Below are 27,692 nucleotides of genomic sequence, written 5' to 3'. Positions count from 1 at the left end.
TTTCAATGGCCTGGAACCTTAGATTGTCACAGATGCCATTGTGAAAATTGATGATGTGTCGTGCTACTGTAGTTGGAGTAACAGTATTTTTGATGGAATTAATGTGCTGCAGGACCCTCCGTCTAAACTGTTGGAAGGTTTTTCCAATGTACTGGATCCCACAGCTACATGTAATCAGGTATATCAGTCGGGTGGTGCACAGTTTACCAGGGCGTTCGTGACAACACTGATACGTGTTTGGGTGGAGGTCACTGATTTAGTTGGTAAAATATACTGGCAGGCCTTGCAGTGGCCGCATTTATACGTAACCTTAAAGATTAGCATGTAAACTAATACCAGAAGAATTAGGGCACATGTGTGTAACTAAAATACAGTGACTTCTCCACATTGTTGACCTCAGCGAGCCACCGTAGCACCTAATCGCATGGCAGCCGAAAATCCGACCAATCAGCTGCCAGGGCGGTATTTTTAAACTCTACCACTGGAGGGAGACAGTTCCCCCTGACGAGCCGCTAAACACGGCGAAACGCGCGTCGGGTTTACACCGACATAACTTTCAGACCGTTAACTGCTTTCCGTCACCCTCGAAAAAAGTTTTCACTCCTCCAGATACCTTATGATCGGTCTCCAGAACCCGGCACATTGCAATCGGGCTCTATTACCGCACAGCAGCAAACATAGCTGAACTGACCGATCCTGCTAATAAGAGGACACGATTGATACACTTATCTTGGGGATCTGACACCTTGACATTATTCAATCGGAAAGCAATCTATATGCCGATTTGGGTATATAGTCATGCAAACTATCTCACAGTGTACATAACTCTCTCTTTTTCTATCAACTATTGTGCCGTTTCCCTGGCACTCTCTTTACTATTACCAGTGCCCAAGAAGGCACTTTTCCTTTTTCGGGTTTTTCCAAGTATAGACTGTCTAGCACGTGAATCAGACCTGTTATTCGAACTACTGCTAGGATCTTTACAAATTGCAAGCATAGTGGGCTGACACACTGGACCTACAGCGAACTCAAACAACTTGCAAATTCACATCACGGTCTCGCTTCACTTCCAATGTTGGGTATCAGGACATTATTAGGCTGAGCACCGTGGCGACAGACCCGTTATTATTAATACTACTATTACTTTTTACCGTAATCTGTCGGACACGGGTCCATGCTTATACCTGTATACATACCAACATTTGACACTATCATGTCAACGAAGCAAATCCATGAACAGTACCGCTGCTAATATCCTGTCAAATTACTAGCATTATCAGATGCCACATAGGATTAACAGGGTACATAACAAATGTGTTACGTCCCACTGGGGTCTGTCATTGGTCTAAACCGTTACTTGTATATCCTTCTACATTGGATACTATTGTATCAACCAGGCAGGCTGACCAGATCTGACACCTACTCTGGAGCGACCCCTACTGGTAACTAACCACGCACTGGATATTGAGTCAGTATATGGATCAATACCAGAGTGACAGACTCGTTACACCCCACTTGTGTCTGTCAGACACTGGTTTGAACCGTTATTGATATATAGATATCCACAAATATATATATATTTTTGGGTCACTCTGGTGGGCTTGCCAGCTACTGGCTCTGGAGCGACCCCTAGTGGTCAACCACTATTAGTACACGAGATTTAAGTTTGCTCTTCTAGGCACTGCATTTTCTGCTTTACCTAGCTTCGCTTACCCCCTCCCCCTTTTCCCTACTCCTTACTCGCCCTCCCCTCCCTACTGCCACTGACCCCAATTGTGGATCAATATATGGGCTAGGATAGGATGGTTTTTTATTACTATTTGTCTACTCTCTATATACTATCTCTATATGTGTCTGGTACTATGTTACTTTGGTATTTATACTAACATAGCACCAACCCCCTTACCCACACGCTTTGCTCTGTCTTTTGCTAGTAGGTCTGGCTGTCAACCACGAGTTAACCAGTACCTACTACTACTCAGAACCAGCGTTCATTTATGTTACCCTATTAAAGTATGATCTTGTTATACCTTTTGGGACAAGACACTAGACCTGTTCTATATTTCTTTTGATACGAACATCCCTCTATCAGGTTCCTCGCTAAGGACAGTTTTTCTCTCTCTTTGTACTTTACACTTTGAGGGTTACCCCCTCCCTGTCCGGTCACATTTGACAACGTTATGGGCCAATCCTTCTCTCTATCTCGTTAATCTCAGGTTTCAATACCAATCTGGCCACGCTAACAAGCCTTTTTACATAGTGATCCATGGTGGTTACTCACCTTCCTATTTTTTACTTTTGAGTGTAATTATCCCCAAACCTTATCTCTGCTAAATGACTGACCTCCTTGACAAATTGGGTGACCCTAATTTAGGCCAAGAGGAAATCACAAACGTATTTTCCACCAACCCCTTATCCTTGCATGGCATCAGCAAGGACAACATTAATGCTGCATTCTTCGAAATTCAAAAAACATACCAGGAACAAATAAAAAGTTTCTGGGAACTAACAAGCCTCAAGCAGTACCTAGAACAGAAATTAGTACCGAGAGGCTTACGCCCTGAGATTTTATTGCCAGATAAAGTCCAGACTGAGGAACAACTTGGCGAATGGAACTCAATCCTATTAAGCTGTTCCTTCAAACTGATGGAATTTCTGGTCAAACTAGAAACTGGCACTTTTGAAGCCTGTAACCTAAAACTGAAGAGTGAGATTACTCAAATTAAAAATCATAAGACTGACGAACTGTACCCTTCTATGGAAATCAAACTACAGCAAAATATCATTAATTACAAACAACATCTTAAAACTAAAAAACACAACAAGTTTCAAAGAGACTACAAAGACTTTAAAAACGGTAATATCTTTAGACAAACGAATACCAGACGTAAAAACAACTACAGGGGATCATCCTCTGGGGAGACGGACTGGTCAGACCAGGACCAAAATCCACCAAATAGACGCAAATTTCCAAACACAAGGAACAGGTCACGTCCAAGAGATACCAGCTCCCAACCAAATTCCAACAAGAGTATCCTTAGAAATCAGGACAAAACTGTCTCATTTCTTGACATCCCCATAACAGGCGACACCAACAATTCCGAACCGAGTGCCTCTACCTCAAATCCTTTTTTAGATCAGGTACAACCTCATCAACTGCGGGGACGCCTGAGGGACAGGGACCGTTGGTCATACAAAACCCAAAATCGGACCCAAAGACAGCAACAACCTTGAAGATTATCAATCTCTCCAATTTCCAACTCTCGGCACATCATATGAGTCTGCTGAACAAAGGACTATCTTTTGTACCAACACCTATGTGTAATAAATTCAACTGGGCCAAAGACCTAAACCTCTTTGGAAGAAAACTGGCCCTCAACATTATGCACACTAAAAAGGACCAAGCCACCGCGAATGAACTAGGTCTATCTCTTCAGGACTATGAAATGTCCAAAACATTGGACAGTCTCCTACAGGAGAACAACCCTATGAAACCACTTACAGACTTCAAGCCACCAAGTTACTTCACCCCCAGTTTTTTGGATACCCCTCACGTCGACCTATTTCTCCAGATGTCACTTAATGAATTTGAAACTGTTAATAGTGTGAATCACAGGAAAAGTAATTTGACCTTTGCAGAACGCAGAGCCCTCAAAGACCTACAAAAACAACCCGACCTCATAATCAAACCAGCCGATAAAGGCGGTAACATCGTGCTTCTAAATCGGACGGAATACGTCCTCATGTGCCTCTCCCATCTTAACGACACCACATGCTACAGAACACTTCCTTCAGATCCCACCAATGTCTACGTTAAAGAACTCGAAACTCTTTTGAATGATGCTCTTAGCCAACAAATCATTAACCAAGATGAATTCAAATTTCTGCATCCAAATAGAAATCCAACCATTGCGACATTCTACTGTCTACCAAAAGTACATAAGGGCATTCGACCACCACCTGGGAGACCGATTGTCTCAGGCAATAAATGCCTAACCGAATGTCTGAGCAAATTTATTGAAAGAATTCTACACCCTCTGGTGCTAAAACTACCCTCATATCTTCAGGACACCAAGTCCACTCTACTCATGTTGCAGGACATGACTGTCCCCCCATATACACAACTGGCCAGTCTAGATGTGGTCTCTCTCTACACAAACATACCCCACCATATGGGATTGAGGGCCTGCAGGTTCTTTCTGGACAACACCTCATACAATGATGCACAAAAGGACTTCATCTTGGCCTCACTCAAGTTTGTGTTGACACACAACTACTTCGTGTTTAACAGTGTCTACTACCTCCAGATCTCCGGCACTGCTATGGGGACAGCGTGTGCACCCACATACGCCAACTTGTTCCTGGGATGGTGGGAGCAGCATATTGTCACAACCACCAAATTCAGCCAGTTTCATGAATTTATCTTAACTTGGCACCGGTACATAGATGACATGCTGCTCCTATGGACAGGTTCTGTAACCCTGTTTGAGGACTTTGTCAAGTCATTAAACGAGAATGACATTAATCTCAGCCTGACACACGTAATTGATGAGCATCAACTAGTGTTCCTGGATCTCAAGATCATCCTGGAACAAGATGGGACCATCCAGACTGAACTATTCAGGAAAGAAACATCTACTAACAGTTTACTACACTGGACTAGTCACCATCCTTATCGTCTGAAAGCATCTATCCCCTACGGGCAGTACCTTAGGGCAAGACGCAACTGCTCCAAAGATGAGACCTTCTACAAGGAATGCCAACTCTTGAAATCCCGGTTTAAAGAACTACAATACCCTAATCGGGTTCTCAAACGGGCATTTCAAAGAGCTAGTGGCACAGATCGGCACACCAGCCTTCATTTCACCAGACCCGCACAAGACTCCAGGACCCCTCGATGCATAGCGACCTTTGACCAAGGGTGGGACTGCATGACCAACATTTTTAAAAGGAACTGGCCTATTCTCCAACACGATCCTGCGCTTCAAAAAATATTACCCAGTCACCCCTCCTTAACAGCAAGGAGACCAGCGAACCTACAGGATCAATTGGTTCACAGTCATCTCTCCTCACCTTCAGCACCATCAAATTGGCTTTCAGATCTAAAAGGGACGTATAAATGCGGCCACTGCAAGGCCTGCCAGTATATTTTACCAACTAAATCAGTGACCTCCACCCAAACACGTATCAGTGTTGTCACGAACGCCCTGGTAAACTGTGGCACCACCCGACTGATATACCTGATTACATGTAGCTGTGGGATCCAGTACATTGGAAAAACCTTCCAACAGTTTAGACGGAGGGTCCTGCAGCACATTAATTCCATCAAAAATACTGTTACTCCAACTACAGTAGCACGACACATCATCAATTTTCACAATGGCATCTGTGACAATCTAAGGTTCCAGGCCATTGAAAAATTAATGCCCAACCCAAGAAAAGGTGATTTTAACAAAATCCTACTACAAAAAGAATCACATTGGATTTTCACCTTCAAAACCTTAGCTCCCCATGGCCTAAACGAAGATTTCAACTACACCCCCTTTATTCATCAGTAATTTGGGGTGACGCAGCACCAATAATCACTCCCCCCACTTCTTGGTTCTCCTCGAAAATGTTGGGGTCTCTTGTAACGGTATCCTTATATACCCTACACGGCTAAATACGAGCCATTAACCATATGGCCCGACATTATCCCCAACATCTCAAAGTTGAAAAGAAGAACACCACCTTTTCAATAATTAAATACACTCTTTGAAAATTATAAACTAAAAATTCAAAAAAACTAAAAATTCATTCTTTGACAACCTCATTGTACCACTTAGTATGAGGGTAAAATAAAATTTGTCACATTAGGATAACACCATGGACCGGCATTACTCCTATAAATTTCAGGAAGAAAACCACCATTGATCGCTATTAGACCGCTGTATCAAAAGCTCATGCTCTGCAACTTTATTGTATCACCCACCATGGCGATACAATATGCCTAAATATGACATCCACAAGTGGTGATGCTGAATTCATTAGTCACCACTTATCACCCTAAAAGGATTATACTGCATAAATTGCAATAATATTTTCCGGTAAGGCTTCAACCTTAAAGATTAGCATGTAAACTAATACCAGAAGAATTAGGGCACATGTGTGTAACTAAAATACAGTGACTTCTCCACATTGTTGACCTCAGCGAGCCACCGTAGCACCTAATCGCATGGCAGCCGAAAATCCGACCAATCAGCTGCCAGGGCGGTATTTTTAAACTCTACCACTGGAGGGAGACAGTTCCCCCTGACGAGCCGCTAAACACGGCGAAACGCGCGTCGGGTTTACACCGACATAACTTTCAGACCGTTAACTGCTTTCCGTCACCCTCGAAAAAAGTTTTCACTCCTCCAGATACCTTATGATCGGTCTCCAGAACCCGGCACATTGCAATCGGGCTCTATTACCGCACAGCAGCAAACATAGCTGAACTGACCGATCCTGCTAATAAGAGGACACGATTGATACACTTATCTTGGGGATCTGACACCTTGACATTATTCAATCGGAAAGCAATCTATATGCCGATTTGGGTATATAGTCATGCAAACTATCTCACAGTGTACATAACTCTCTCTTTTTCTATCAACTATTGTGCCGTTTCCCTGGCACTCTCTTTACTATTACCAGTGCCCAAGAAGGCACTTTTCCTTTTTCGGGTTTTTCCAAGTATAGACTGTCTAGCACGTGAATCAGACCTGTTATTCTAACTACTGCTAGGATCTTTACAAATTGCAAGCATAGTGGGCTGACACACTGGACCTACAGCGAACTCAAACAACTTGCAAATTCACATCACGGTCTCGCTTCACTTCCAATGTTGGGTATCAGGACATTATTAGGCTGAGCACCGTGGCGACAGACCCGTTATTATTAATACTACTATTACTTTTTACCGTAATCTGTCGGACACGGGTCCATGCTTATACCTGTATACATACCAACATTTGACACTATCATGTCAACGAAGCAAATCCATGAACAGTACCGCTGCTAATATCCTGTCAAATTACTAGCATTATCAGATGCCACATAGGATTAACAGGGTACATAACAAATGTGTTACGTCCCACTGGGGTCTGTCATTGGTCTAAACCGTTACTTGTATATCCTTCTACATTGGATACTATTGTATCAACCAGGCAGGCTGACCAGATCTGACACCTACTCTGGAGCGACCCCTACTGGTAACTAACCACGCACTGGATATTGAGTCAGTATATGGATCAATACCAGAGTGACAGACTCGTTACACCCCACTTGTGTCTGTCAGACACTGGTTTGAACCGTTATTGATATATAGATATCCACAAATATATATATATTTTTGGGTCACTCTGGTGGGCTTGCCAGCTACTGGCTCTGGAGCGACCCCTAGTGGTCAACCACTATTAGTACACGAGATTTAAGTTTGCTCTTCTAGGCACTGCATTTTCTGCTTTACCTAGCTTCGCTTACCCCCTCCCCCTTTTCCCTACTCCTTACTCGCCCTCCCCTCCCTACTGCCACTGACCCCAATTGTGGATCAATATATGGGCTAGGATAGGATGGTTTTTTATTACTATTTGTCTACTCTCTATATACTATCTCTATATGTGTCTGGTACTATGTTACTTTGGTATTTATACTAACATAGCACCAACCCCCTTACCCACACGCTTTGCTCTGTCTTTTGCTAGTAGGTCTGGCTGTCAACCACGAGTTAACCAGTACCTACTACTACTCAGAACCAGCGTTCATTTATGTTACCCTATTAAAGTATGATCTTGTTATACCTTTTGGGACAAGACACTAGACCTGTTCTATATTTCTTTTGATACGAACATCCCTCTATCAGGTTCCTCGCTAAGGACAGTTTTTCTCTCTCTTTGTACTTTACACTTTGAGGGTTACCCCCTCCCTGTCCGGTCACATTTGACAACGTTATGGGCCAATCCTTCTCTCTATTGGGCTGATTAGGATTGATCAACATGAGGTGATAGGAGAGCAAGTGAGGAATTATGTCTGAAGGTACGGTAATGGGGCCTTGTACCTTGATATTGAACATTCTCATTCCTTACCTGGAATCCTGCTGATCCTGGTAATCCCTGACCTGGCTCCCCTTCTGTTCCCTGGTAAGAAAATGGAAATATTTAATTTATCTACCTGCTATATGTGTTTATATTTATTTTAAAGTGTTTTCTTGCGAAAAATGCAATTATATTTCTCCTATTTTATTTAATTCCATGGGAACATCTGCAATACAATGTTACACATTTAAAGGAACAAAACAAGCACCATAACCACTACAGATCACTGTAGTTGATATGGTGCCATGGTTTGAAAACTTACCTGAGGTTAAATTGCACCTTTCACCCCCTCCACAAGAGCCTAAAGCTCTCTGCATTGAGCTAAGGAAATGCTAACAAAATGTAGGGACTGACAGGAGGGTGAGGCATGGGAGGTGCGGGCGGTCAGGAAGATGAGCCTCGCTATAACGGCGCAAGTTGAAGGCACGTAAGACCACTGAGAAGCGGATTACAGTAGTCAAGGCGAGAAAGGACAGTGGAATGGACCAACACCTTAGTCGCATCTGGCGTTAAGTAGGGGCAGATGCCCGCAATGTTTTTGAGATGGAAATGATAGGATTTGGCGATAGATTGAACATGAGGCTTGAAGGAGAGGTCTGAGTCAAAGAGAACACCTAGGCAGCGAGCCTGCGTGGTGGAGCTGATGGTAGCACCGTTGACTTGGAGGGAGACAGACACAGGAGTAACAACACTTGAGGGAGGAAAGACCAGAATTCCAGTTTTGGTCAAGTTTAGTTTAAGGAAGTGGGCAGCCATCCAGTTAGAAATAGCAGAACTCGCTTCCCTCCTCCGTTAGATGCTCGCTTCCCTCCTCCGTTAGATGCTCACCCAGTCTACACTCCTTCAAAAAAATCGTTAAAAACCCACTTCTTCATAAAAATTCCTCTTCTGCAACTGTCACTAGTCCAACACTATCCTTACCTTTTTGTGTAATTTTAACCCACTCCCTCTAGCATGTAAGCTCATTGAGCAGGGCCCCCTCTGTTCCTGTGTGTCCAACTTGTCTGGTTACAACTACATATCTGTTCGTCCACCCATTGTAACGTGCTGTGGAATTTGTTGGCGCTATATAAATAATAACATAATAATAATATGCAGCAAAAGGAAACATAAAGAGGGAAAGGCCCAAGCACCAATTCTATTTTTATGTTCCCTTCTGCTGCATATCCCACATAAAGAGATACACTCCATATCTATATCACAACAGTATATTCTTAGAGCTTAACTACCTAGTTTGTACAACTAATATTTGCAGTCTATAATAAGGAAGATATTTCAGAGACCTTTCATTTTCTGATTTGTCCTGTTTTTTTTGCAATTATCAGGATTAAAGATGAAATGTCTTCAGAAAATTTAAAGGGAGTTCAAAATGAATTTAACGTTTTAGGCAAAAAATGGCTAGATTGAAAGCATAGCAGATTTTGCATATCAGGAGAATTTATCCAATTCAGATATTGTGGTCTAAAATGTTACATTCACTTAGAATCCACTTTAAATCCCTGACAATTGACATTTTACAGTTGTTTGGTTGCAGTATGCACTACATGCCAAGTTAATTTACATAACTTTAACGTATGTAATCCTTTAAATGTGGACAATATTATGTCAGATTCATCTGTTTGCCATGTTGTTCAGGGAAAGACTAAGGAGATTTTGTGACCTTTTGTCAGGTCATTATATTCAGAAAAAAACATCCTGAGAATCATGATCTGCATCTTCTGTTTCTATTAATTACTATTTCTAATTAGCATCACTTCTAAAGCTGTGATTGCAAGTTTAAAAATGATTGCTTAAGAGGCCAGCAGCCTCATGATCTCATAAGGTTTCCTACAAAATTATACATTGTTTTCACAAACAATTATAACGTATTATGTATATAAGTTGATTGTGGTCATTTAACATTAAAGGATCACTCCAAGCACCCAAACCACTCTGGCCCGCTGTAGTTGTTATGACACCATGAGTGTCCTGGCTAAGCAGCTAAACCATTTAAGAATGGTTTGACAACATATCGGGTCCCCGGGGCGCCCACGTACCTCTGGATTTTCCTGCAGTAGATCTAAACACGCCCTGTATAAAGGGACACGCTCATTGGCTGAGAGCGCTTAACCAACACTCTCAGCCAATGAGAACGTCTCTGCTTAGTTTAGTGGAGCTAACTCATTAACTTCTTTGGATTCCGCTACCATCTGTATGCCGAGAAAACCCAGATATATCACTCCTCCCCTGACCTCTCCCCCCGTGGTCCTACAGTGTCACTGCTTGCCTTTCTTCAATCTCCGACAGGGTGTCCTCCCGCTTTCTGAAACTAAATCTCTCTAAAACTGTGCTTCTTATTTCCCCCCCTCATAATGTTGATCCTCCTCCTTCGCTTTACCTGCAAGTTGACGGTATTTGCATCAGTCCATCCTTGCAAGCTTGTATAGAATGATGCTAAAACCTGTCGATTCCACCTTAAAAACATCGCCTGCATCTGCCCCTTTCTCATGCAAGATGCTGCCAAGTTGCTTGTTCATGCTCTGGTAATCTCTTGTATGGATTACTTTAATTCTCTCCTAGTCGGTTTCCCAAGAAGCCGAACTGCCCAGCTACAATCAACAATGAATGCTGCCTCCAGGCTGATTTTTCTCACCCTTCGCTCCTCCCATACCTCGCCCTTCTGTCAATCCTTACACTGGCTTCCTGTATCCTACAGGTGTCAATTCAAAATACTAACCCTTACCTATGAAGTTCTAACCAACTCTAGCCCCTCTTACATTTCTTCACTGATTTATAGATATGCCCCTTCTCGGTCCCTCCACTCTTCTGGTGACCTTCTCCTGTCCACTGCTCGCACCCTTACTGCTAACTCACACTTGCAGGACTTCTCGCAGGTGGCTCCCTTCCTTTGGAACAGCCTACCTACCCCCATCAGACTCTCCCCTAGTCTTAAATTGTTTAAAAAGTCCCTCAAAACACATATGGTCAGAAATGCTTATGGACTCCTTGAGTAACTTTTCTATACCTATCCAGATCTGTATCTTGCTCTTCTAAAGAGCAACACTCCACTCTCTCTTTACTCCAGTTATGCTTCTTTTCCACCTTGTTTGGTGGCTGTCACCCTTGCTGCCCTGTGGTGTGTTTGTACCCCACCTCTAGACTGTAAGCTTGTTTGAGCAGGGCCCTCATCTACGTATTGTTCCTGTGTCACTGTGTAATATTGTAAAGCACTGCGGAATTAGTTGGCACTATATAAATACCAATAGTAATAATAATAATAATAACTGGATTCTCTTGCAGGAGAATCTGGAAGCAAAGCGGTGTCGGTTGACTACTTACTACTTGATTACTGGGAGGGCATATTACTCACCATCAGCATATAGTGGTTATCGTGCTGAGTGTTTCTTTAATAATTCTATTTATAAGTGTTATGTGATTTTAAAGCAACCTGACGTTAAAGTGACACTTCATGTTGGATTAAATTTTTCTGTGAATCCTCATGGTAGTTATAGTTACATGTTGTTCTTTTGTTGCAGATCTCTGGCCTACATACCACTCCACACACTCCACACACATAAAGGAACACTCCAGTTACCATAACAACGTAGTCTAAATGAAGTTGTTATGGTGCCATAATGACCCTGGTCGCCTCTCTAACTAGGATACTCCTTACCCATAAAGCACTTCAGTTAGCTGAAGTGTTCTTGGGGTGTGGAATGGTCCTTTAAGCAAATCACTGACTAAGGATTCTTAAAGGGACACTATAGTCACCCAGACCACGTCAGCTCAATGAAGTGGTCTGGGTGCAATGTCCCTCAGGTTTTAACCCTTCAGATGCAAACATAGTAGTTTCAGAGAAACTGCTATGTTAACATTGCAGGGTTAAGATAGCCTCTAGCGGCTGTCTTCCGGACAGCCACTAGAGGCGCATCTGCGACGCTGGAGGCATATTATGCCTCCATCACACAGAGCGTCCATAGTAAAGTATTGAGAAATGCTATTTGCCGCGCATGCGCATTCGGCTCCGCTGATGTCGGCAGAGGGAGCTGACGTCGGTGGGGGGGGAGAGGTCACCAGCACCAAGGGAGCCCGGCACTGGCATAAGGTAAGTGGCTAAAGGGGTTTTAACCCCTTTAGCGCCACGGGAGGGGGACCCTGAGGGTGGGGGCACCCTCAGGGCACTATAGTGTCAGGAAAACTACTTTGTTTTCCTGACACTATAGTGATCCTTTAATTACTTAGCTTCATATGTGTGCCCTACTCTACATTCTGCTAATACACCTCTGCTAAATTTTAACAGGTATACCTACTAATTATTTTTTTTTATGGAGTGTTCCTTTAAGTATATTTTATAAGAGCATTCAAAGTATTATATTGATTCTTTTTAATGATATTAAGACTTCTGTGTAACTTCACGTCTTTGCTTTCTAAATTTGTTACATATGCACATAACTGCATCTGCCAAAATTCTGCAAAAATTTAAATAAAGCAATACCCATGATCATTAATGTACTGCTTGGACTCTGTTGCATTGAATTCCTTTTAAGTTTAATCACTGATGTTTAAAAATCAAAGCTCTTTCTATGGTTCAAAAATTAATAAAAATATTATCAGAAATGTTAGGAGAGGTAAGAGATACGGTAAGAATTAAGACAGGTATGAAATAAAATTCTCAATAACTGCTAAAATTACTCAAAATGTATATACAAGCCTCACAATATTTGAAATATTTCTTTCAAAGAGACTTTTTTTCACTTTCAAGATTATTCACTAAACTATGATGCCATAAAATATTTATAAATGTTGGAGTATGAGCAGTGCGTACACAAACTCCTCTCCCAATTTGACGATGTGTACAAGCAAGCTAACTAATGATTGCCCATAAATCACAATTACAACAATTAAAGGACAAACAAGCACTGTAACTATAATATATCTAAAAGGTAACTAAAATGACACATGAAATGTCAGGTTGGAGGTTACTTGAACTTAGTTTGCAGTGTTCATATGGGATATACCAGTCTAATCACACGTCACCTATTTTAGCATTATAAGGCACTTTACTGTCTGTAACCATTAAAGGAACACTATAGTCACCTAAATTACTTTAGCTAAATAAAGCAGTTTTAGTGTATAGATCATTCCCCTGCAGTCTCACTGCTCAATTCACTGTCATTTATGAGTTAAATCACTTTGTTTCTGTTTATGCAGCCCTAGCCACACCTCCCCTGGCTATGATTGACAGAGCCTGCATGAAAAAAAAACTGGTTTCACTTACAGATGTAATTTACCTTAAATAATTGTATCTCAATCTCTAAATTGAACTTTAATCACATACAGGAGGCTCTTGCAGGGTCTAGCAAGCTATTAACATAGCAGGGGATAAGAAAATCTTAATTAAACAGAACTTGCAATAAAGAAAGCCTAAATAGGGCTCTCTTTACAGGAAGTGTTTATGGAAGGCTGTGCAAGTCACATGCAGGGAGGTGTGACTAGGGTTCATAAACAAACAGATTTAACCTAAATGGCAGAGGATTGAGCAGTGAGGCTGCAGGGCCATGTTCTATACACCAAAACTGCTTCATTAAGCTAAAGTTGTTCAGGTGACTATAGTGTCACTTTTAACCTCAAAGGTGACAATGTTCTGTTAACTTTACAATATCTGCCTCTCAAGCTTTTTGAAGTTGGTGATGTTACCGATACAACAAAGGCTGTGATCTCACAAAATGTCATCAATCGGTTGCTGATGCTGGATTGTAATTGTAGGCCAAAGTCTGTCATTAATTGGCTGTCAAACTAAACTTTGTTACTGTAATAAATATACCCAGTGCGGTGCAAATTACACAGTTTTTGTGTTTTACCAGCACAAGACAGATTGCCCAGCAAGGTGGCTAGCAAACCAGGGTAGAACTGAAAACAGAATTTATTTGGAAAATTCCTCTAATTCAGCTATTTTGTCCTAAGTTTGAAATTAATTTTGAATTCCCAGCAATTCTCTCTGTAGTGAATAACCCTGTAAAAAATGCTATTCATATTTCTGAATGTTATACTTTCATATTATAGACACAATGCCTTTCATACATACATTACTCCAAGTCGAAGTAGAAGGGTGGTGCTACCATAATCAGCACACAAGCCTCAATACGGAGCCAGTGTTTCTATATACAGGCTCCTTGAAATGTGAGTGTACAGTTCACTACGATATTACTATTATTATTGCATTGCCACTTTAAATACCATCTGCACTATATTGTATATTTTTGTATTTTTCTCGCCATGTACTTCATACTGCACCACTGAACGAAATAACGTTTGGTAAGCTGTATATGTGTTTTGAGCGCTCCACATATAGGTGTAGGTCTCTGTCACTTACACCGCACTAAAATCTACAAATCTGTTTAGTGGAATTGAGGATATTTCCACACAAGTGTATAGAGCTGCCTGTAAATCATTTTCATTCTTTAAGCACTTTGTTACACACATTCCTCCGTAAAAAGAGGTAACCTGTGATTGGTATTCATACATACCCTGTCACCTGGTGCTCCAGGTTCACCACGAAGACCCACGGGTCCTTTCAAACCTTTACTTCCCTAATGAATGAATGGAAAAAAAATGGTGAGCAAGTGTTAATGTCAGATTTTTAATTTTTTTTTTAATTAAGTAATTAATAAAAAGCATGAACACAGGAAGCAGAGAGATTATTTTAATGTAGTTAATGTACACTAGGGATGTGCATGGGCAAAAAATCCAGTTCGGTTCGGAAATTCGGGTAAGTTAAAAAAATTCAACACTTCAGCAATTCGGCGGTTCGACACTTCTGAAATTCAGGTCTTCGGACATTGGTAAGCATTACTCTCTTGCCACCACAACCACTTACACATCTGTAGGGTTCCATAACCCTACCCCTAATCCTAACCCTAACGACCACAACCACTTACACATCTAGGGTTAGGGGTAGGGGTAGATTTAGGGGTAGGGCTAGGGTTACGGGTAGAGTTAGGGGCCCGGACTGCCACCACAACCACTTACACATCTATAGGGCTCCCAGTGCCACAAATTAGCTTATTGGTCTTGATTCCTGTAATCAGTCATGTAATTTTCCCTCCCTCTCTTGTTTTGCCACTTTTCAGAAATCCAAAACACTTCGGCGGTTCGGTTCGGCACTTCCATACTATAGTATGGTTATTGCACAGAAAAATAGTCACCCTTCTAAGTATCTTTGGTGTAAGCCCATTTATCAATATCATTTTCTAGTGTATTTTTGTAGGTATGCCTATCATTTGTGATGTACACTGGACTTTAACACATACAATCATAATGTCCCTGTATATATTTAATTTGTGTGTCTTACAATTTTTAACCACATAGACCATAGGCCGGTATAATAGTCTTTGCTCATATGGTTTTGAAAACTCTATGCAACAGGATAATCTATTTTGGAATATAACACTTATACTCATGTATACACGATTCCCATGTTATGCCACCATGCCCCGGAATCAAGTATACGCAATTTGTCCATTAGCACACAAAATTAATTTATTGCAAGCACTTTTAATTTTCAAATTGTCCCCTAAAAACCTCCTTACTGCTTGTAATGCCGTGATAGCAGGAGCTGCAACACTATGAGCATCAGAGCGCTGAACAAAAAGACTTGTTCTCTACAACTACCGTAGTGCTCCTCGGTGTTTGAGCTGGTCTGGTCCGGATTGGGAAGCAAGAGAGGGCTATAGTATCTTTTCTCCTCACCCTGTATTCACAGAGAGCACTAAAAGGATACTGTAGGGGAGCCTGTTGAAGCTGCTGGTCAGATGAACAGCCACCCTCCCACCTAGACAAGAAAGTAAAAGGAGGGTGTCTGATGGTCAGAGGCAGACATGAGAATGTCTATTGTCTTCAAATTCCCCATAGAGAAGCACTGATTCCATGCTTTCCTATGGGAAACTCTAATGTGCTCGTGGCGCTCACTAATGCATGTGCATTAGGTTCCCCCATCGGCATGACACCACGGGAGGAGGAGACCTAGCCAAGGCTGAGGGACCTCGGTGCTGGAAAGAGGTAAGTGGGGGAAAAAGAGGTTATAACACTTCCCTGAATGGGATTAGGGGGAGGAAGGATTTAATAAAAAAAATTTTTTAACACTAAAGTATTACTTTAAAGAACATATTGACACTGTTAAGAGGTACATTTAAAATTCTAAATTAGTGTAAATGTTTATGAATATATTAAGGTTTATGTTTTAAATAGTTTTTTTTTACTTATTGCTCATAGTAGGCAAGAATGATTTAGAGATTATGTTCATTTCAATTTGGATCAATGTAAACAGTCTACTAATTCATCTAGAAACATAAAATGATTTCAGTTGATGCAGCTGTTCAAACTATATATCCAAGTTTATTAGAGAACAAACAAAGAATAAACTGAAGCTAACTTAATTTATGTTTGTTAAAGTTTGTATATAAATATTTAAGCCTGAGATTAAGGATGGGATAGCTACTGCAATATACCATTCCAATGTAGTTGTGTAGAAAGGAAATGTATTTAGTGCATGGTGCCTTGTCATTTTGAGGCAGAGATGGCCAGTAGCCTTAAAGTAACCTCCAGCTGTTATGGAGTTGACAGTCACTACGGAACTTCTTCAGTGAAGACTTTCCCTCACTGCATGTCTTCATGTTCATTGTCAACATGCACAACATGATGATGGCAAATACTGTAAATACTTTTCAAAAAACATTGGACTCAGCACTTCTCTATGAGAAGCATCCAGCTAGCTTGATATGGAATTTGCTACTGATGCCTAGTAGGTTCCCAATGTTTATCTGTGAAAGAAAATTGGACTGGACCACAGATCATCAGAACGCATAATCTCAATAGAAGAGATGCAGCCGACTGATGGAGATTGCCTTTTAACACTTTATTTATATGTGTATATTTTGTATTTATGCAAAATAAAGCTTGACAAGATCTTCATTAACAAAAAGAGGAGTGCAATCACTCCAGGAGAGAAAAGAAATATAATACATAGGGGTAAGTGAAATATATTTATTTTTAATCTTAGAGGGTTTTTTAAGGCTGGCAAAGCCACATGGAAATTGCAGTTCAGTTGAGAGTTCACCTTTTAAACCTTAAAGAGACACAATAGTCATAAAAAAACTTTAGGTTAATGAAGCAGTCTTGATGTAGAGACCATGCTCCTGCAGTCTCACTGCTCCATTCTGTGCCTTTTAGGAGTTAAATCACTTTGTTTATGCAGCCCTAGTCACACCTCCCTGAATGTGACTCACATGGCCTCCTTAAACACTTTGTGTAAAGAGAGAAGTTTTACTTCCTTTATTGCACATTCATTTTTTACTATCTCCTGCACTGTTAGTAGCTTTCTAGATCTTACAGGAGCCTTCTGTGTGTGAAGTTCAATTTACAGAGCAGGAGGGGGGGGGAAACTTCTAAAGCAAGTTAACATCTTGAAAATGAAATCATTTTTTCATGCAGGCTGTGTAAGTCACACCAGGGGAGTTGTGGCTAGGACAGCATACACAGAAACAAGAGTGATGTAACTCCTAAATGGCAGATCATGGAACAGTGAGACTTCAGAGTAATGATCTATACACAAAAACTTTCATTAAGCTGTAGTTGTTTTGGTGAGTATAGGGTCTCTTTAAAGAACTTTAAAGAACAAATACTCTATTGTTATTATTTCCCCCCCAACAAATATTACCAGTCATATAACGCAATGTACATATTTATAAAATAATTTACAACACAGTACTAGATTATTACAATTTCTAACATCTGTCACAGCAGGAGGAAGAATAAGTATAATATATTTTTCTTCAACAGCTATAGGTGTATTTGAGTGGAATGAAATCTTTAAATATCTTGCGACATTGTTTGCCTTCTATTGATTAACCACTAATAATAACAGTCTCTATTACAAAGAGTGTAACAAATAATAAAACTACATGACTAATTAATTTTAATTATGAAACAAAAAAAACTAGTTAATTAACACGTACCTCCGGTCCAGTGGGGCCAGGTTCTCCCTTGTAGCCGTTAATGCCTACTTCCCCAGTTGCTCCCTGTTGAATATACATAAATCAGCCACGGTCAGATAATTATTATTTATAGTCATTAAATGTTTTCTTTGTTTGATTACCGCAATGCCATTTTCTCCAGTAACTCCTTCATGTCCTTGTGGGCCCATAGGCCCAGCCTTGCCCTGCAAAAAAACAGATAAAGTAATTCAATCAAAAACAGCAAATAGTCTTATACAATAAACACTAGACTTAGAGACATGGTCAAAAATTTAAATGTACTAACCAGATCATTATATGCCTTAATGACATAACAAAAATAGCAACATCATTAGTATTTCCTAAAATATTTTAGTTGATTATTACAAATAAGTTCTCTATTGACTATTCTGTCCCCTATCCAAAAGGGATGATGAAATCCATCATAGTTTGTATGTTGCCATGAGGAGTTTCAGTGATAAAACCTAAAACTTTATTAGTCAGATGAACATTTTTAGGTTTTAGATTGCAGTGAATTCTCAAAAGTTTCACAAGTTTGTGATAATTGATTGTTTCAGTGATCACCACCATTTAAACACATTCACGTGGTTGTTAACTAAAGTAAATTGTTGAAAATTCATAAAATCAATAAATGTAACAGAACTTAAATTTGAGATCAAACTATATGAACTGAAATAGCTGACTTGAAGACGTTATCGAGTTTTGCTAAAAATATATAGATACAGGAATGGCTTAATTGGAGTTTTAAGTCACAAATAATAATAATAAAGGTTCACTGGCTAGTACAGAGTGTGATATGATAATTTCCTTTAGACGTTCTAAAATATTTGACTTATAATTATACACAAATGTACTAAATATTAAGCATTGTACTGCAAAAATGTTTCATATTCTTGCCAAGTCACCTTAATTAAAAAGACTATAATGCTTCAGTATAAGTAAAAAAAAAAAAGAGCAAATAGAAGAGTTAACAAGATCATTGACTAAAATGAGAATTGTCAGGAGTTCACAGAGAATTCAAAGTGAATTTCAAATGGAAGGTCAATATAGACAAACTAGTCAAATGTTCCAAGTCAGTTATTCTTCCTGTTTGGCTGTACAATGCAATATTTCAGCCAGTCTGTTTAGTGTTCCCCAACCCAGTCCTCATGGACCACCAGCAGTCAGGTTCTTGTCAGTATCTCCATTGGAATAAAACAGGGACACACATACATCCTGAACTGTTGGTGGTCCATGAGGACTGGGTTGGGGAACACTGTGTTAAACCTCACTTACCTCCACCTACAATTCAGCCTATAGACAAGTCTTAGGTTAGGTAGCTCTGTCCCCAGGGGACATTTTTTCTGTGTCCCCTCTGTTAAGCTTGGTTTACAATCAAACAAATCTGTTGATTTCAAATGTATGTCTTTCTTATTAAGAACACAAGAAAATTTGGAATGTGTAAAAAGCAATTCTGAACAATATATTAGAATGATTAGTTGACACAGTGATATAATCAGCGGATCGTCCCTTATTTACATGTTTTGCAGCACATGTATCTCCAAATGTGTCTTCAATATACTGAAGACATGTGTCTTCAATATACTGAAGACATGTGTCTTAAAAATATATGTAGGAAACCCTGTAGCACAGACTAAATATGAGAATAATTAGGAGCATTATTAACCAGTTACAAAACCTTTCTTATTTTAAACTAAGTATGCAATTTATTAATACATACCATAACATATCAGAAGCAAATGTTCCCTTTTAGTGTCCCTTACAGACCTTCTCATTTTGTTCAAACAGAAATGAATGTTGTCCCAAATAATAGATATTGCTGAGAATGGATATCACAGAGGTTATCCACTCTTGCCACAAATATCAATGTTCTTTTCTTGGTGGAGTGACTGTTTTGAATATAGTGGTTGATGTGGGTGTTCCCATTATGAAAAAGAAAAAGAAAAAAAAGTGTGCTATTCTACCTAAACAGAGTATGTAATATATAGTAACATAAAATATAACTTTTATTTGATAAATTAAAATATATGAAAAAGTATGAAAAAAAGCTAAAAACAACAAGGAGAAAGAGACTCTCTATAGTACGGCTCTAACAGACAGAACAGGCTATAATAGTAATATACAATAAAGTGGTATAAATACGTTGGTAGCACTGTCTAAAAGAGCTCAAATATATTGTGGTAAGAATTGAGAACAAAGTGGCAAAACAGAGTAATGTTGCCACTTGTATCTAAACAAGGGAGAGAGCACAAACCCGAACAAACGGGATTGATAAAGCGGAACAGTTGATTGCTGCTGCTATTCATATTTTGACTGTTTTCAAAGTAGTGCCGAGACACAGCAAAATAGGGAATTAGATTGCTGCTAGTATTATCAAACTGTCGACATTGTGACAACGGTATATAACCGTAAAATTGGTAGAATGATAAATTAAGCGAGAGATTACTATTAGTGAGAGCAAAAAAAACAAGTCCCAAGAGAGTGCTGAGGACGGACAACAGCTCAATTAACCTGCCCTTCGGTGGATCCCTGCTCAGTTCTCAAGCTGGTTTTAGCTCATCTTGTGCCATTACAAAGAGAACCAGACCATGCATCTCAGACTGATTCCACCCTAAAGGGCAGAACAAATCCAAAATACAGATCGTCTCTCTCTGCACGAGAGATACAGCAACCCCAGACGATAGTTTCAGCCGTGTTAGGCATCATCAGTGAGGCACAGCTTATATCTCTCTAGGCACTGTGAGCCTAGAGTCTGATATGTTTCAGATATGTTCTCTCTGTAATGACACAAGATGAGCTAAAACCAGCTTGAGAGCTGAGCGGGGACCCACCAAAGGGCAGGCTATTTCAGCTGCTGCCTGTTCTCAGTATTCTCTTGCGCCCAGTTTTTTGCTCTCCAAAAGTCTAAAGGGTAATCCAGACGTGAACCCCTTGCTCAGGGTGCCTAGAGAGATATCAGCTATGCCTCACTGATGATGCCTAACAAGGCTGAAACGATCGTCTGGGGTTGCTGTATCTCTCGTGCAGGGAGAACTTGCTGGCATTTTGGATCTGGACTGCCCGTATGGGTGGGACCAGTCTGATATGTTTCAGATTCAGAGATGTTATCTCTGTAATGGCACAAGATGAGCTAAAACTAGCTTGAGAACTGAGCAGGGACCCGCCGAAGGGCAGCCTATTTTAGCTGCTGCCTGTTCTCAGTATTCTCTTGCGCCCAGTTTTTTTGCTCTCCATTTGTTTAAAGGGTAATCCAGACGTGGACCCCTTGCTTACGGTGCCTAGAGAGATATCAGCTATGCCTCACTGGTGATGCCTAACAAGGCTGAAACGATTGTCTGGGGTTGTTGTATCTCTCGTGCAGAGGGAACTTACTGGCATTTCGGATCTGGACTGCCCGTATGGGTGGGACCAGTCTGATATGTTTCAGAGATGTTCTCTCTGTAATGGCACAAGATGAGCTAAAACCAACTTGAGAACTGAACGGGGACCCACCGAAGGGCAGGCTATTTCAGCTGCTGCCTGTTCTCAGTATTCTCTTGCGCCCTATTTTTTGCTCTCCATAAGATTACTATTAGTGTTTTATGACAGCTGACATAGTAATGCTGAAAGGCAGCAGTTAGAGGTATAAAGATTGCTATTCTAAACTGTCGATATGGTAACGGCGTTGCTGTTAGTTTATATATCTGATAAGCAATCCCGAAAACCAGCAGAATAAGAAAATAGATTGCTGCTAGTATTTACTAACCGCCGATATGGTGACAGCGGTTTAGAATCTTAACATTGGTAGGACGATAAATCGAGCGGACACATGATGATGATTGAACAAAAGTCTAATTCCTATAAGAAGTATGGATAATCAGTAGTAAATGATAGTCTGAAAAGAATAACTAATTCCTAAATATTGTGCCTTCGAGGGCACCCCTTATCAAAATGCCTTCTATAATCTGTCCCCCCCCAAGAAAAAACAAAGAAAGTACAAGTACTATAAGAGTATTAGAACCAGAGAGTCTCCATCCATGTTAAGATACTCCTAAATGACTGGACATAAAAAACATAAGCATCGGTAAGTCCGCAACTGTAAGCGGTGGATAAAAGACCTACACTATTATTAGTCAAATGAACATTTTTAGATTTTAGATTCCATTGGATTCTCACAAGTTTGTAATCGCTGACTGTGTTGCAGTGGTCATTGGGGATTGGGGATAATAATTATCATAGAGCAGATATATAATTTGCATTGTGAGTATATACATGAAAGCACTATCACTTTAATTGTTTCATTCTGACACTGCATTTATTTGAATTGCGTTATCACATTGATTTTTCATTATATATATTCACAATTCTCTTACAACAGATTATTTATAAACTCTTCAGCTTGTGTAGCACTAGCACTATCTAATATTCAGCGTCTCCTTGCAAAACGTGGGGACGCTGAACGGCAGGGCTGCTTACTGTGCAGCACTGAGCCAGGAAGTACTCCAGTGGCCATCTGAGGAGTGGTTACTTGGAGGTGTCCCTAGGGGCAATGTAAACACTGCATTTTCTTTGAAAAGGCAGTGTTTACATGAAAATGCCTGAAGGGAGCTATTTTCCTCACCAGAACAACTAAATTAAGCTGTAGTTGTTCTGGTGACTATAGTGTCCCTTTAACTGCTCAGCATTTTTTCCCCTCCAATGTTTAAAAACGTCTGGAAAATGTATGATTCTATACAACGTTAATGAGTGTGTAGCACGGTGTATTGCTTTTATTTAGTATTGCCTTTGGTTAATTAAACACTTTATAAGTTATGGGCAATATATTAAATCATTATCTGTATAATTTATATAGATGCTCTTTTATTTATTCATATTTTTATTACCTTTTCTCCACGAGGTCCTCGGATGCCACTAGGACCTTTCAAACCTTGCTCACCCTTTTCACCCTAGTGGAAAGAAAAGGCCAGAAAGCATAGCTGTTGAACCATAGTTTATGTATTATACCAGTGTTTTATGATATGTATATGTATGGAATCCTTTAAATACACACAGTGTTATGATAGGGTATTGACTGCAATAAACATTCAGAACCCGATTACAACTCTTACATATGCAAAACTTTATTCTTAAGCTTTCTCGTATTTAGTTGTATATTAAAGAGTTTTGCTTATCCTTGGTAGTGAGTCATTTGATATACAGGGAGTGCAGAATTATTAGGCAAATGAGTATTTTGACCACATCATCCTCTTTATGCATGTTGTCTTACTCCAAGCTGTATAGGCTCGAAAGCCTACTACCAATTAAGCATATTAGGTGATGTGCATCTCTGTAATGAGAAGGGGTGTGGTCTAATGACATCAACACCCTATATGAGGTGTGCATAATTAATAGGCAACTTCCTTTCCTTTGGCAAAATGGGTCAAAAGAAGGACTTGACAGGCTCAGAAAAGTCAAAAATAGTGAGATATCTTGCAGAGGGATTCAGCACTCTTAAAATTGCAAAGCATATGAAGCGTGATCATCGAACAATCAAGCGTTTCATTCAAAATAGTCAACAGGGTCGCAAGAAGCGTGTGGAGAAACCAAGGCGCAAAATAACTGCTCATGAACTGAGAAAAGTCAAGCGTGCAGCTGCCAAGATGCCACTTGCCACCAGTTTGGCCATATTTCAGAGCTGCAACATCACTGGAGTGCCCAAAAGCACAAGGTGTGCAATACTCAGAGACATGGCCAAGGTAAGAAAGGCTGAAAGACGACCACCACTGTACAAGACACACAAGCTGAAACGTCAAGACTGGGCCAAGAAATATCTCAAGACTGATTTTTCTAAGGTTTAATGGACTGATGAAATGAGAGTGAGTCTTGATGGGCCAGATGGATGGATTGGTAAAGGGCAGAGAGCTCCAGTCCGACTCAGACGCCAGCAAGGTGGAGGTGGAGTACTGGTTTGGGCTGGTATCATCAAAGATGAGCTTGTGGGGCCTTTTCGGGTTGAGGATGGAGTCAAGCTCAACTCCCAGTCCTACTGCCAGTTTCTGGAAGACACCTTCTTCAAGCAGTGGTACAGGAAGAAATCTGCATCCTTCAAGAAAAACATGATTTTCATGCAGGACAATGCTCCATCACACGCGTCCAAGTACTCCACAGCGTGGCTGGCAAGAAAGGGTATAAAAGAAGAAAATCTAATGACATGGCCTCCTTGTTCACCTGATCTGAACCCCATTGAGAACCTGTGGTCCATCATCAAATGTGAGATTTACAAGGAGGGAAAACAGTACACCTCTCTGAACAGTGTCTGGGAGGCTGTGGTTGCTGTTGCACGCAATGTTGATGGTGAACAGATCAAAACACTGACAGAATCCATGGATGGCAGGCTTTTGAGTGTCCTTGCAAAGAAAGGTGGCTATATTGGTCACTGATTTGTTTTTGTTTTGTTTTTGAATGTCAGAAATGTATATTTGTGAATGTTGAGATGTTATATTGGTTTCACTGGTAAAAATAAATAATTGAAATGGGTATATATTTGTTTTTTGTTAAGTTGCCTAATAATTATGCACAGTAATAGTCACCTGCACACACAGATATCCCCCTAAAATAGCTAAAACTAAAAACAAACTAAAAACTACTTCCAAAAATATTCAGCTTTGATATTAATGAGTTTTTTGGGTTCATTGAGAACATGGTTGTTGTTCAATAATAAAATTAATCCTCAAAAATACAACTTGCCTAATAATTCTGCACTCCCTGTATAGAAAGTAGAACAACATATATATTACCCGTATCTCAGTGATGATGTGTGTACAAATCTTCTTCTGATCTTACTCTTGTAATTTTGTTTTCGAAGACCTATAGCATTTACTTTACTTACATTATACCCCTTTATTTTCTTTGTCGTTTTTTTGCAGGGAGCTCTCCCTTCTAACATTTTCTTTCTTACCATTTTATGTCCTTGCTTATATCTACACTTGTACTACGCTCCGTCAGTATCTATTCTGGTAACATTACATTTCCGTCTTTCCTCTTCATTGTCTTTTTCAGCACTTCTCCTTGGTGTCCTCTTCTCATTTTTAATCTTCATCCCACTTTAGCCCACTTTACAGAGCTTTTATTGGCCAGATATTGACACATTTGCTTTCTATGATTGACATTGAATCATACCTTGTGCTCCAGAATTTTGTGATTAGGAGTCCATGGAAGGCATTTGGACTCATCATGGTGTTCAATAAGCCACTCATGGATTTGTTTAACAGGCCATCTGGAATACAATCAGTCTGAAATATGGGAAAAACACTATGAAGCAGCAGTTGTAGCATGAGATGCTCCTGGTGCTCTAAAAAATAGCCTTATGTTTCCTGCGCATTATGTGACATTGCAGGGCAATTATCAAACCTAATGAGGGCAATATATTGCAGATGTGAAATCTATCAGTTGGCCTTGCAGATCACCTTCCTTCAAATGCAAGTCAATCTGTACACAGAAATACATATTTTTGTAACATTGTTGGACACAATTTCTTCTGAATGACAATTTAGTCATAAATTCTCATATATTGTGTTGTTTTTTTTTGTTACTGCTGACTTTTTGTTGAATGCTGGTCACGGTAGTGCTGATTCGATTTCAAACTAATTTTTGCTTGTGTACTTTGGTGTCATATAGTAGTTACATTTTGACATCTGTCTGTCCTTGTTGGTGAGCTTTGACCTGTGACCGTTCTTTTTCTTCGATTTTCTTGTGTGGCACATGCTGGTTTTGTTGTGACTTTTCCATTTGACATATTAAAACATTTAGTAGTTTTCATGGTGGATTTGCTTGCAGCAAGAGACCAAGACAGATACCCCAAGGAAAAATATCAGTTCTAATCTTTTTTGCCTCACATGCTACTTAATGGGTGGTTATGAATGTTGCACTGCAAATACAGACACAATCTGGATGTAACTATACAACTCAATTGTAAGTGTCATGGTTAATAGTACCTACCTTTTTCCCAATTAAGCCATTTTTTCCAATATCTCCCTGTGGAATATAATGCAGCATATAGTATTAAGGATACATAATATCTTCATGTCCAAAATGCATTATATTACATTGTGTATCTATAATACAGATTAGTTATACTCATACTCTTACCACTGTTCCATTACTGTGTGCAAATTCTCCCTGCAGCCCAAACTTTCTTACCTGATGTCACTCCCCCTCGCCGGACGGGGAAGGATGTCAGGAAGGACAGACTGATGGGAAGACAGGGGCAGGATGAAAGCATCACTTTTGCATAGAATTGACATTAGCCAGTCCAGACCATAGATCTATATGAGTAAATGCACTCAGTATAAAGTATAGATTAGAAGATAAGACCTGATTCATTACTGTCAGCTATTTTAGAGGAAATAATTCGTTTTTCTCTGTCTTTCCTGTACATAGCTGTAAGCTTAATCACACATTCTCTCTTGTAACATAACTTGCCTTAAAACACATTTCTCTAATTGTACGTTAGTTCATCAGGAGATGTATTAACTAGACATGTGCAATTTATTTCGGTCCAAATGTGAATTCGGCCGAATTTCGGGAAATTCGGACATTCGAGTACTTCCGAATGTCCTAATAGATGAATTGCCGAAGTACCGAATTGTCGAAGTGCCGAAGCACAGTATTGCCTAAGAACTTACCCAGTGGAAGAATGAAGAATGTTACACTGTATACAATTTTAAATAAAAAGTATACAAACGTAACCAGGATTTAGCTGTAAGCATTTGCAACACTTACAACAAACAAGTAACATACATTCATATACAATGTAAGTTACTTAGCCAGTCAATGTAATGACAGGAATGAATAAGTAGATAATTCCCTAATTCCCACGGTATTAGGGAGCTTTCTACTAAAAGGCTGAAAGACCTAAATTGGTCTTTCAGTCAAATTTACTAACCCCCCCTAAATTAGAATGGGGGACCTAATGTCCTCCCCCCCTGGCCCCCACCCCTGAACGGTGGGTGCGGCCCTAAATTAGAATAAGGGGGGCCTAATGTTCTCCCCCGTGGCCCCCACCCCTGAGCGGCGGGTCGGGGCTCTAAATAAAAAATTAACCCCCCTCCCCAGTTGACTAGGGGTCCCCAACCCCTAGTCACCCCCCCAAAAAAAAACTAACTAACCCCTACCTACCCCCCTCACCCTAAAAATAATGAGGGGGGGACCATTAACTAAGTACCTGTAAAAAAATAAAAAATAAAACTTTTGAAGTTTTCGTTCTTCTAAAATCTTCTATTTTCAGCCCCGAAAAAGGCCAAATAAAAAATCCAGAATAACTGATGCACTTAAAAAAGCAAAACAAAAAAAAACAAAAACAAAATCCATCTTCACCCATGGAGGGCTCCGCGCAGACTGAGCTATGCAGGGCGGGGGAAGGCTTATAAAGCCTTGCCCCACCCTGTAATTAGGCTCAGAGCACTCTGATTGGTGGGTTTAAGCCATCCAAACAGAGTGCTCTGACAGGTAAATGAAGAGACTGACAGGTAAGTCTCTACATTTACCTGTCACAGCACTCTGGTTGGCTTGAAATCCACCAATCAGAGTGCTCTGTGTCATTTTACACAGC

The 27,692-nt window shown here is 40.1% G+C and overlaps 1 protein-coding gene across 1 annotated transcript in view; it reads right to left on the bottom strand.

Moving 5' to 3' along the window:
• The window catches only part of LOC134609441 (collagen alpha-1(VI) chain-like), a 153,267-nt gene that overhangs the window by 6,432 nt on the left and 119,143 nt on the right, over positions 1–27,692 (bottom strand). Inside the window, exons 19-24 of the mRNA XM_063453117.1 lie at positions 26,081–26,116; positions 22,987–23,049; positions 18,247–18,309; positions 18,107–18,169; positions 14,621–14,683; positions 8,106–8,156 (exon numbers count right to left, since the gene is read on the bottom strand). Coding sequence (XP_063309187.1) covers positions 8,106–8,156; positions 14,621–14,683; positions 18,107–18,169; positions 18,247–18,309; positions 22,987–23,049; positions 26,081–26,116 — 339 coding nt within the window. The remainder of the gene's footprint in view (positions 1–8,105; positions 8,157–14,620; positions 14,684–18,106; positions 18,170–18,246; positions 18,310–22,986; positions 23,050–26,080; positions 26,117–27,692) is intronic.

The sequence above is a fragment of the Pelobates fuscus genome, chromosome 4 (assembly GCF_036172605.1).
Source record: "Pelobates fuscus isolate aPelFus1 chromosome 4, aPelFus1.pri, whole genome shotgun sequence".
Classification (NCBI taxonomy): Eukaryota; Metazoa; Chordata; class Amphibia; order Anura; family Pelobatidae; genus Pelobates; species Pelobates fuscus.
Note: the sequence above shows the minus strand (reverse complement) of the source record. Positions and strands in the feature narration are given on the sequence as shown.